This window comes from Hemibagrus wyckioides, linkage group LG29, assembly GCF_019097595.1.
Source record: "Hemibagrus wyckioides isolate EC202008001 linkage group LG29, SWU_Hwy_1.0, whole genome shotgun sequence".
NCBI classification, from domain to species: Eukaryota; Metazoa; Chordata; class Actinopteri; order Siluriformes; family Bagridae; genus Hemibagrus; species Hemibagrus wyckioides.
The window spans coordinates 8,272,337-8,287,336 of NC_080738.1; the positions used below are offsets into that span (position 1 = coordinate 8,272,337).

The 15,000-nt window shown below is 41.4% G+C and overlaps 1 protein-coding gene across 6 annotated transcripts in view; it reads right to left on the minus strand.

Moving 5' to 3' along the window:
• Window positions 1-15,000, minus strand: part of adgrl3.1 (adhesion G protein-coupled receptor L3.1) — a 221,147-nt gene that overhangs the window by 63,746 nt on the left and 142,401 nt on the right. For all 6 annotated transcript variants that reach the window (XM_058384529.1, XM_058384528.1, XM_058384526.1 and 3 more), the window contains exon 11: window positions 1,781-1,964. In XM_058384529.1, coding sequence (XP_058240512.1) covers window positions 1,781-1,964 — 184 coding nt within the window. The remainder of the gene's footprint in view (window positions 1-1,780; window positions 1,965-15,000) is intronic.

Consider the following 15,000-nt stretch of genomic DNA (forward strand, 5'->3'; position numbering starts at 1 on the left):
TTTAATTTTTTTTTATTTATCTTTCCTCAATTTGGTCACCTGCCAATTCAGTGTAATAATTCATTTCCTCCTGTAATTCTTTAATAATTCTTTAAAATTTTTTGTTATAAAACAGAATTTTTTTTCTCTCGCATAAGTAGTTTAGAAGTAAGCAGAGAGTTTCTCAGTGCAACTGGAAGGAAATCTTTAAACAGGATTTTATCCTTTTCACTTTTGTAAGGCTTTAAAACTTCAGGTTCAGACTGACAGATTAAAGCTCAGGAAAATCCCCGAGTCCTAAAATCTGCTCATCTGAACGGTGTTCTCATCTGATTAGGTTCATTTTGATAGAAAATGAGAATGTTATAGCTCACCTAGTGAAGAGCAGGTCATAATGATCTAACAGGATCGTCTCTGCAATATAAACGTCCGCTTTGTAATACACTTTTACTGCAAAGGTGTTCAAAAATAAATAAATAAATAAATAAATCCCATTCTAATGTGTCACTTTGACCCGTACGGAAGATCGGGGTTAAAAGTGTAAGCAGGTCTTTCAGTGCGGCGGATTGTGTTACGGTGTGTATCCCCAGACCATGAGCCGAGCTCTGCTCTTCTATAAATGTAGAGTTCTTTTACTGTCAACACACTAATGGATTTACGGGTCAGGAGGTTAGCTACCCAATCAGCAGCTGCGTTTATGGTGGCCGTGTGATAATAGCAAACACCCGAGCGTTGTGTGTGGGTGCATGTTTTTGTGTTTGTTGGCATTTTTCGTTCTTTCACAAACCCTGGAGCATCTCGGTGTCAGTTGGTTTTCACGTCAAAAGTCGCACTTGTTGGTTTTAACTCACACTTTCCATTACAACAGGAAATAAACTTATTTAAAAGAAAGTGTCCAGGTTTGCCTCGCACCTCTGGGGCTAAGGGTTCACTTCTTGCTGCTTCCTCCCTGTGTGTGTGTGTGTGTGTCTGTGTTTAAATATTCTTCTGGGATTCTTCAGGATCTTTTCTCTAGGTTCCTACCCACGCATTGTAGGTTGACTGGCATCTCTAAATTGTTTGTAGTGTGTGTGTGTGTGTGTATATGTGTGTGTTTGCATGTTCTCGCTGTTCTTCCAGGGGTTTCCTCAGGGTTCTCCAGGTTGAGTGGCATCTCTAAGTTGTCTGTAGTGTGTTTGTGTGTGTGCGTTTGCGTGTGTGGGTATGGTTGGGATGTGTGTGGGTGTGTGTTTGAATGTTCTCCCTGTGCTTCAGAGGTTTCCTCTGGGTTCTTCAGGTTCCTGCTCAAGCATTGTAAGTTGATTGGCATCTATAATTGTCTTTCTCTAAAGTGTGTGTGTGTGTGTGTGTGTGTGAGACTATGCCCTAAGATGGACTGGCATCCCCATCCAGCGTGTCTCCCTGCCTTGTCCCCAGACTCCTGTGACCCTGTGTAGGATCAGCGGTAAAGAAGATGGATAGATGGACGTCCTGATGTGTAAATGTTTTGGAATTGGACCGGGACAGATGGGTCACAGTTGCAACTCAGATCCTGCTGAACCAACATGTGCTTTCTATCACTCTTTGTATGTGTGTGTGTGTGTGTATTGAATGTTGATTGAATTTAGTTTTATACACTGAAAAACCATCAATATGTGAACTACACTCAGATAAAAACCAATCAACACTTTTTGACCAATCAGATTCAAGAATTCAGCATAGCTGTGGCATTAATGCCTTAAACCTGCCAGCCAGATAGGACCCAGTATTTTTCCGTAGCTGTAGTGTGTGTAAGTGTGTGTGTGTGCTGATATAGACATACGGATGTTGTCGGTGCTCTCTTGGATGGTGTCGGTCTTGAGCAGGTTGTCGGCGAGCATGAAGGCAGCCGTCTCTACTGTGTCCAGCAGCATGGTGGCACAACGCAGCTGATCCATCACTGACAGCGCCTTCCACGCAGGCTGAGCGCGCTCACACAGCAGGTTATTCACCGTCTCCACCATCGCCTGCAGGAGGCAGAAAAATACAGAGATGAAACAAGAGGCTGCTTCAGTGCCCTAGAGACAAGTAAAGAAATAGAGTCATATATATATATATATATATATATATATATATATATATATATATATATATATATATATATATATATATATATATAGACAGAAGTGACACACACTCATATAGACACACACACACTAGAGCTCTCAGAACACATTTTATTGTATGTAGACTACACTAAATCTTTAACATTCCAAAGTAAAAATAATTACACACTATAACGTTTTTAAAAATTCCCTTCTCCGACTAGGAAGACGGTTTCCTCGACCCTTGAGTTGAGCAAGTGACGTCCAATCAGCAGTCACCAAAGTCCAGTTCTCCTGTATGAACGTGTATATGCCTTAGTTCAGTCACTTTTCAGCTCAGAACTTCCAAGCATACTTCATGAATGTCTCCAAACTTTCTTTTAGCCCTATTTCCATGACAAAGGTGTCTAATGTTAGACTATCGAATCTACAAGTATATAAAATGTGAAAAAGAGCATCCTGTGATGGAATGAGTCTCTTTGTCTGTAGCTGAAGCTAAAAATGGAGCTTTATTAGACCCCCTATGTGTTAGATACAGCTCCAGACTCCTGAACACTTTTGGCAGAGCAGCTTACATTTATCTCATTTTTTACTGGACTATATGATGGTTAAGGGTCCTGCTCAAGGGACCAGCAGTAACAGATTTTGGTGGACCTGGGGTTTGATCTTGTAACCTACTGATCATTAGTCCAACACTTTAACCACCGAGTCGTCACTTCCCATTATTTTTTGGAACAAGTCCGATGGCCCCTGTTTTTTTGTGGTGCATCATGGGAGTTTTTTTTAATGAGCAGACCTTTCAGTACAATGGAGTTTTACAATTGTGAAGAGAAAGAGAAACTTGAGAAGAGAAAGAGAAACTTCAACTAGAGTTTATTGAGAAGTGGACAGATGAAGCACAGTGTCCACGTTCCACTGAGTGACAGATATTCCAAAGGGAAAGTTTAAGAGTTTTAGTTTAAACAAAAATATTACAGCTCCCCTGTTTGCTATGCTTAGTAAATATCAGAAAAATATAAGAAATTCAGCTGTCTGTCTGTCTGTCTTTCTCTCTTTATGTTTGTCTGTCTGATTGTCTATATTTCTGTCTGTCTGTCTGATTGTCTGTCTGTCTGTCTTTCTGTTTGTCTGTCTGTCTTTCTGTTTGTCTGACTGTCTTTCTGTTTGTCTGACTGTCTTTCTGTCTGTCTGTATTTCTGTTTGTCTGTCTGTCTTTCTGTTAGTCTCTCTGTCTTTCTGTTTGTCTGACTGTCTTTCTGTTTGTCTGACTGTCTTTCTGTTTGTCTCTCTGTCTTTCTGTTTGTCTGTCTGTCTTTCTGTTTGTCTCTCTGTCTTTCTGTTTGTCTGACTGTCTTTCTGTTTGTCTGACTGTCTTTCTGTTTGTCTCTCTGTCTTTCTGTTTGTCTGTCTGTCTTTCTGTTTGTCTCTCTGTCTTTCTGTTTGTCTGACTGTCTTTCTGTTTGTCTGTCTGTCTTTCTGTTTGTCTGACTGTCTTTCTGTTTGTCTCTCTGTCTTTCTGTTTGTCTGACTGTCTTTCTGTTTGTCTGTCTGTCTTTCTGTTTGTCTGACTGTCTTTCTGTTTGTCTGACTGTCTATCTGACTGCCTGACTATCTATCTGTCTGTTTGTCTGACTGACTGTCTTTTTGTTTGTCTGTCTGTCTTACTGTGTGACTGTCTATCTACCTGTCTTTCTGTCTGCCTCTCTATCTGTTTTTCTGTCTGTCTTACTGTGTGACTGTCTATCTACCTGTCTTTCTGTCTTTCTCTCTTTCTGTCGGACTGTTTTTCTGTTTGTCTGTCTGTCTGCTTGGCTGACTGACTGTATGTCTGTCTTTCTGTTTGCCTGCCTGTCTCTGTTTCTGTCTGTTCGTCTGACTGTCTGTCTGACTGACTGTTGTTTTGTTTCTTTGTCTGCCTGTCTTTCTGTCTGTCTTTGTGTCTGACTGTCTGTCTTTCTGTCTGACTGCCTACCTGACTGTCTGTCTCTCTATCTATCTGTCTTTCTGTCTGTCTGTCTTTCTGTCTGACTGCTTACCTGACTGTCTGTCTCTCTATCAGTCTGTCTGTCTGTAAGTTTGTGTAGACTAGTTTGGAGCACATCATGTTTTCTGTGTAATCGATAAGCTGTTGTAACACAACACATTGCTCAACACTAACAGTTTCATTCTCAGGCGTATTGATGGACGCAGGAGCGAAGCCTCTCATCTAACATCATATCTAATAGCACCAGCCTTCACTGCTCTATACACTGTGATTGTCTTATCTGAAAAGCAGCACACTTTTCACCCACAATGCTTTGTGGTATGATATGAAACCAAACTGCAAGCTAATCATTAAGGTAGAAAATGCAGAATGGACAAGACTGGCTAATCCGCTCCAGTGAGAGACAGGATTCTGTGTGTGTGTGTGTGTGTGTGTGTGTGTGTGTGTGTGTAGCTCGTCAGTTTAACTGCATGTGCAGGTTTGTGTAGATGATGTGGTGTGTGTTTTACTAAATGACTGAGTAAAAGATTTAGCTTTAGATATGCAAATATTATGTTAAAAGAAAAGAAAGAAAGAATTAGTAAAGTACTGGATAATTGGAATTGGCTTTGACGGCACGAGGAGACGGTGTCACCCATCTGGCGCCTCAGCTTCACAATGAGGATGGATTTCCCATAATGCTCTGCCTCGCCATAAAGCACTTACATCTTCTCCGTCTGGCCAAGACATTAATATCTTTCTCACTTTCCCTCGCTCTCTCTTTATCTGCCACTACACACACACACACACACACACACACACACACACATACGTACACACACATGCACTCACACACATACACACACACTCTCTCATACATACACACACACTCTCTCATACATACACACACACTCTCTCATACATACACACACACACACTCTCTCATACATACACACACAGTCTCTCCTACATACACACACACTCTCTCATACATACACACACACTCACACATACATACACACACACACTCTCTCATACATACACACACACTCTCTCATACATACACACACACTCTCTCATACATACACACACACACTCGCTCATACATACACACACACTCTCGCATACATACACACCCACTCTCTCATACATACACACACACTCTCTCATACATACACACCACACTCTCTCATACATACACACACACTCTCTCATACATACACACACACTCTCTCATACATACACACACACTCTCTCATACATACACACATACTCTCTCATACATACACACACACTCTCTCATACATACACACCACACTCTCTCATACATACACACACACACCACACTCTCTCATACATACACACACGCACTCTCTCATACATACACACACACTCTCTCATACATACACACACACTCTCTCATACATACACACACACTCTCTCATACATACACACACACTCTCTCATACATACACACACACTCTATCACTCACACACATACACACACCACCCCAAACTCACACCCTCATACATACACACCACACTCTCTCATACATACACACACACTCTCTCATACTTACACAAACACTCTCTCATACCTACACACACACACACTCTCCCATACACACACACACACTCTCTCATACATACACACACACTCTCTCATACATACACACACACTCTCTCATACATACACACACACTCTCTCATACATACACACACACTCTCTCATACATACACACACACTCTCTCATACATACACACACACTCTCTCATACATACACACACTCTCTCATACATACACACACACCACACTCTCTCATACATACACACACACTCTCTCATACATACACACACACTCTCTCATACATACACACACACTCTCTCATACATACACACACACTCTCTCATACATACACACCACACTCTCTCATACATACACACCACACTCTCTCATACATACATACCACACTCTCTCATAGATACACACACACTCTCTCATACATACACACACACTCTCATACATACACACCACACTCTCTCATACATACACACACACTCTCTCATACACACACACACACCACACTCTCTCATACATACACACACACTCTCTCTCATACATACACACCACACTCTCTCATACATACACACACACTCTCTCATACATACACACACTCTCTCATACATACACACACACTCTCTCATACATACACACACACTCTCTCATACATACACACACACTCTCTCATACATCACACACACACTCACACACACACACACACATACATACACACACACTCTCTCATACATACACACACACTCTCTCATACATACACACACACTCTCTCATACATACACACACACTCTATCATACATACACACACACTTTCTCATACATACACACACACTCTCTCATACATACACACACACTCTCTCATACATACACACACACTCTCTCATACATACACACACACACTCTCTCATACATACACACACACACTCTCATACATACACACACACTCTCTCATACATACACACACACACCACACTCTCTCATACATACACACACACTCTCTCATACATACACACACACACTCTCTCATACATACACACACACTCTCTCATACACACACACACACTCTCTCACACATACACATACACATACACACACACATACACACACACTCTCTCATACATACACACACACTCTCTCATACATACACACACACTCTCTCATACATACACACACACTCTCTCATACATACACACACACTCTATCATACATACACACACACTCTCTCATACATACACACACACTCTCTCATACATACACACACACTCTCTCATACATACACACACACACTCTCTCATACACACACACACACTCTCTCATACATACACACCACACTCTCTCATACATACACACACACTCTCATACATACACACACTCTCTCATACATACACACTCACTCTCTCATACATACACACACACTCTCTCATACATACACACAGACACTCTCTCATACATACACACACACTCTCTCATACATACACACACACACTCTCATACACACACACACACTCTCTCATACATACACACACACTCTCTCATACATACACACACACTCTCTCATACACACACACACACACTCTCTCATACATACACACACACTCTCTCATACATACACACACACACTCTCATACATACACACACACTCTCATACATACACACACACACACTCTCATACATACACACACACTCTCTCATACATACACACACACACTCTCTCATACATACACACACACACTCTCATACATACACACACTCTCTCATACATACACACACACTCTCTCATACATACACACACACTCTCTCATACATACACACACACTCTCTCATACATACACACACACTCTCTCATACATACACACACACTCTCTCATACATACACACACTCTCTCATACATACACACACACTCTCTCATACATACACACACACTCTCTCATACATACACACACACTCTCATACATACACACACACTCTCTCATACATACACACACACACACTCTATCATACATACACACACACTCTCTCATACATACACACACACTCTCTCATACATACACACACACTCTCTCATACATACACACACACTCTCTCATACATACACACACACTCTCTCATACATACACACACACTCTCTCATACATACACACACACTCTCTCATACATACACACACACTCTCTCATACATACACACACACTCTCTCATACACACACACACACACTCTCTCATACATACACACACACTCTCTCATACATACACACACACTCTCTCATACATACACACACACTCTCTCATACATACACACACACTCTCTCATACATACACACACACTCTCTCATACATACACACACACACTCTCTCATACATACACACACACTCTCTCATACATACACACACACTCTCTCATACATACACACACACTCTCTCATACATACACACACACTCTCTCATACATACACACACACTCTCTCATACATACACACACACTCTCTCATACATACACACACACACACTCTCTCATACATACACACACACTCTCTCATACATACACACACACTCTCTCATACATACACACACACTCTCTCATACATACACACACACTCTCTCATACATACACACACACTCTCTCATACATACACACACACACTCTCTCATACATACACACACACTCTCTCATACACACACACACACTCTCTCATACATACACACACACCACACTCTCTCATACATACACACACACTCTCTCATACATACACACACACTCTCTCATACATACACACACACTCTCTCATACATACACACACACTCTCTCATACATACACACACTCTCTCATAAATACACACACACACTCTCTCATACATACACACACACACTCTCTCATACATACATACACACACACTCTCTCATACATACACACACACTCTCTCATACATACACACACACTCTCTCATACATACACACACACTCTCTCATACATACACACACACTCTCTCATACATACACACACACTCTCTCATACATACACACACACACTCTCTCATACATACACACACACTCTCTCATACATACACACACACTCTCTCATACATACACACACACTCTCTCATACATACACACACACTCTCTCATACATACACACACACCACACTCTCTCATACATACACACACACACTCTCTCATACATACACACACACTCTCTCATACATACACACGCACTCTCTCATACATACACACACACTCTCTCATACATACACACACACACTCTCTCATACATACACACCACACTCTCTCATACATACACACACACACACTCTCTCATACATACACACACTCTCTCATACATACACACCACACTCTCTCATAGATACACACACACTCTCTCATACATACACACACACTCTCTCATACATACACACACACACTCTCTCATACATACACACACACTCTCTCATACATACACACACTCTCTCTCATACATACACACACACTCTATCATACATACACACACACACTCTCTCATACATACACACACACTCTCTCATACATACACACACACTCTCTCATACATACACACACACTCTCTCATACATACACACACACTCTCTCATACATACACACCACACTCTCTCATACATACACGCACTCTCTCATACATACACACACACTCTCTCATACATACACACACACACTCTCTCATACATACACACCACACTCTCTCATACATACATACCACACTCTCTCATACATACACACCACACTCTCTCATACATACACACACACTCTCTCATACATACACACACACTCTCTCATACATACACACACACACTCTCTCATACATACACACACACTCTCTCATACATACACACACACACACTCTCTCATACATACACACACACTCTCTCATACATACACACACACTCTCTCATACATACACACACACTCTCTCATACATACACACCACACTCTCTCATACATACACACACACTCTCTCATACATACACACACACTCTCTCATACATACACACACACTCTCTCATACATACACACACACTCTCTCATACATACACACACACTCTCTCATACATACACACACACTCTCTCATACATACACACACACACACTCTCTCATACATACACACACACTCTCTCATACATACACACACACTCTCTCATACATACACACACACCACACTCTCTCATACATACACACACACACTCTCTCATACATACACACACACTCTCTCATACATACACACACACCACACTCTCTCATACATACACACACATTCTCTCATACATACACACACACTCTCTCATACATACACACACACTCTCTCATACATACACACACACTCTCTCATACATACACACACACTCTCTCATACATACACACACACTCTCTCATACATACACACCACACTCTCTCATACATACACACACACTCTCTCATACATACATACACACTCACATACACACACTCTCTCATACATACACACACACTCTCTCATACATACACACACACGCTCTCATACATACACACACACTCTCTCATACATACACACACACACTCTCTCATACATACACACACACTCTCTCATACACACACACACACTCTCTCATACATACACACACACTCTCTCATACATACACACCACACTCTCTCATACATACACACACACTCTCTCATACATACACACACACTCTCTCATACATACACACACACACTCTCTCATACATACACACCACACTCTCTCATACATACACACCACACTCTCTCATACATACACACACACTCTCTCATACATACACACACACTCTCTCATACATACACACACACTCTCTCATACATACACACACACACACTCTCTCATACATACACACACACTCTCTCATACATACATACACACACACTCTCTCATACATACATACACACACACTCTCTCATACATACACACACACTCTCTCATACATACACACACACTCTCTCATACATACACACCACACTCTCTCATACATACACACCACACTCTCTCATACATACACACACACTCTCTCATACATACACACCACACTCTCTCATACATACACACACACTCTCTCATACATACACACACACACTCTATCATACATACACACACACTCTCTCATACATACACACACACTCTCTCATACATACACACACACTCTATCATACATACACACCGCACTCTCTCATACATACACACACACTCTCTCATACATACACACACACCACACTCTCTCATACATACACACACACTCTCTCATACATACACACACACACACACTCTCTCATACATACACACACACTCTCTCATACATACACACACACACCACACTCTCTCATACATACACACACACTCTCTCATACATACACACACACTCTCTCATACATACACACACACACTCTCTCATACATACACACACACTCTCTCATACATACACACACACCACACTCTCTCATACATACACACACACTCATACATACACACACACACTCTCTCATACATACACACACACTCTCTCATACATACACACACACCACACTCTCTCATACATACACACACACTCATACATACACACCACACTCTCATACATACACACCACACTCTCTCATACATACACACACACTCTCTCATACACACACACACACCACACTCTCTCATACATACACACACACTCTCTCTCATACATACACACACACTCTCTCATACATACACACACACTCTCTCATACATACACACACACACTCTCTCATACATACACACACACTCTCTCATACATACACACACACTCTCTCATACATACACACACACTCTCTCATACATACACACACACTCTCTCATACATACACACACACTCTATCATACACACACACCACACTCTCTCATACATACACACACACACTCTCTCATACATACACACACACTCTCTCATACATACACACACACTCTCTCATACATACACACACACACTCTCTCATACATACACACACACTCTCTCATACATACACACACACTCTCTCATACATACACACACACTCTCTCATACATACACACACACACACTCTCTCATACATACACACACACTCTCTCATACATACACACACACTCTCTCATACATACACACACACACACTCTCTCATACATACACACACACTCTCATACATACACACACACTCTCTCATACATACACACACACACTCTCTCATACATACACACACACACACTCTCTCATACATACACACACACTCTCTCATACATACACACACACTCTCACACACTCTCTCATACATACACACACACACACTCTCTCATACATACACACGCACTCTCTCATACATACACACCACACTCTCTCATACATACACACACACTCTCTCATACATACACACACACTCTCTCATACATACACACACACACACTCTCTCATACATACACACACACACACTCTCTCATACATACACACACACTCTCTCATACATACACACACACTCTCTCATACATACACACACACTCTCTCATACATACACACACACTCTCTCATACATACACACACACTCTCTCATGCATACACACCACACTCTCTCATACACACACACACACTCTCTCATACATACACACACACTCTCTCATACATACACACACACTCTCTCATACATACACACACACTCTCTCATGCATACACACCACACTCTCTCATACATACACGCACTCTCTCATACATACACACACACTCTCTCATACATACACACACACTCTCTCATACATACACACACACTCTATCATACATACACACACATTCTCTCATACATACACACACACTCTCTCATACATACACACACACTCTCTCATACATACACACCACACTCTCTCATACATACACACACACTCTCTCATACATACACACACACTCTATCATACATACACACACATTCTCTCATACATACACACACACTCTATCATACATACACACACACTCTCTCATGCATACACACCACACTCTCTCATACATACACGCACTCTCTCATACATACACACACACTCTCTCATACATACACACACACTCTCTCATACATACACACACACTCTCTCATACATACACACACACACTCTCTCATACATACACACACACTCTCTCATACATACACACACACTCTCTCATACATACACACACACTCTCTCATACATACACACACACTCTCTCATACATACACACACACTCTCTCATACATACACACACACACACTCTCTCATACATACACACACACTCTCTCATACATACACACACACTCTCTCATACATACATACACACACACTCTCTCATACATACACACCACACTCTCTCATACACACACGCACTCTCTCATACATACACACACACTCTCTCATACATACACACACACTCTCTCATGCATACACACCACACTCTCTCATACACACACGCACTCTCTCATACATACACACACACTCTCTCATGCATACACACCACACTCTCTCATACACACACGCACTCTCTCATACATACACACACACTCTCTCATACATACACACACACACTCTCTCATACATACACACCACACTCTCTCATACATACACACACACTCTCTCATACATACACACACACACTCTCTCATACATACACACCACACTCTCTCATACATACATACCACACTCTCTCATAGATACACACACACTCTCTCATACATACACACACACTCTCATACATACACACACACTCTCTCATACACACACACACTCTCTCATACATACACACACACTCTCTCATACATACACACACACACTCTCTCATACATACACACACACACACTCTCTCATACATACACACACACTCTCTCATACATACACACACTCTCTCATACATACACACACACTCTCTCATACATACACACACACTCTCTCATACATACACACACACTCTCATACATACACACACTCTCTCATACATACACACTCACTCTCTCATACATACACACACACTCTCTCATACATACACACACACTCTCTCATACATACACACACACTCTCTCATACATACACACACACTCTCTCATACATACACACACTCTCTCATACATACACACACACTCTCTCATACATACACACACACTCTCTCATACATACACACACACTCTCTCATACATACACACACACTCTCTCATACATACACACACACTCTCTCATACATACACACACACTCTCTCATACATACACACACACACTCTCTCATACACACACACACACTCTCTCATACACACACACACTCTCTCATACATACACACACACTCTCTCATACATACACACACACTCTCTCATACATACACACACACTCTCTCATACATACACACACACTCTCTCATACATACACACACACACTCTCTCATACATACACACACACTCTCTCATACATACACACACACTCTCTCATACATACACACACTCTCTCATACATACACACACACTCTCTCATACATACACACACACTCTCTCATACATACACACACACTCTCTCATACATACACACACACACACACTCTCTCATACATACACACACACTCTCTCATACATACACACACACTCTCTCATACATACACACACACTCTCTCATACATACACACACACACTCTCTCATACATACACACACACTCTCTCATACATACACACACACTCTCTCATACATACACACACACTCTCTCATACATACACACCACACTCTCTCATACATACACACACACTCTCTCATACATACACACCACACTCTCTCATACATACACACACACTCTCTCATACATACACACACACTCTCTCATACATACACACACACTCTCTCATACATACACACACACTCTCTCATACATACACACACACTCTCTCATACATACACACACACACTCTCTCATACATACACACACACACTCTCTCATACATACACACACACTCTCTCATACATACACACACTCTCTCATACATACACACACACACTCTCTCATACATACACACACACTCTCTCATACATACACACACACACTCTCTCATACATACACACACACTCTCTCATACATACACACACACTCTCTCATACATACACACACACTCTCTCATACATACACACCACACTCTCTCATACATACACACACACTCTCTCATACATACACACACACTCTCTCATACATACACACATACTCTCTCATACATACACACACACTCTCTCATACATACACACACACTCTCTCATACATACACACACACTCTCTCATACATACACACACACTCTCTCATACATACACACACACTCTCTCATACATACACACACACTCTCTCATACATACACACACACTCTCTCATACATACACACACACACACACTCTCTCATACATACACACACAC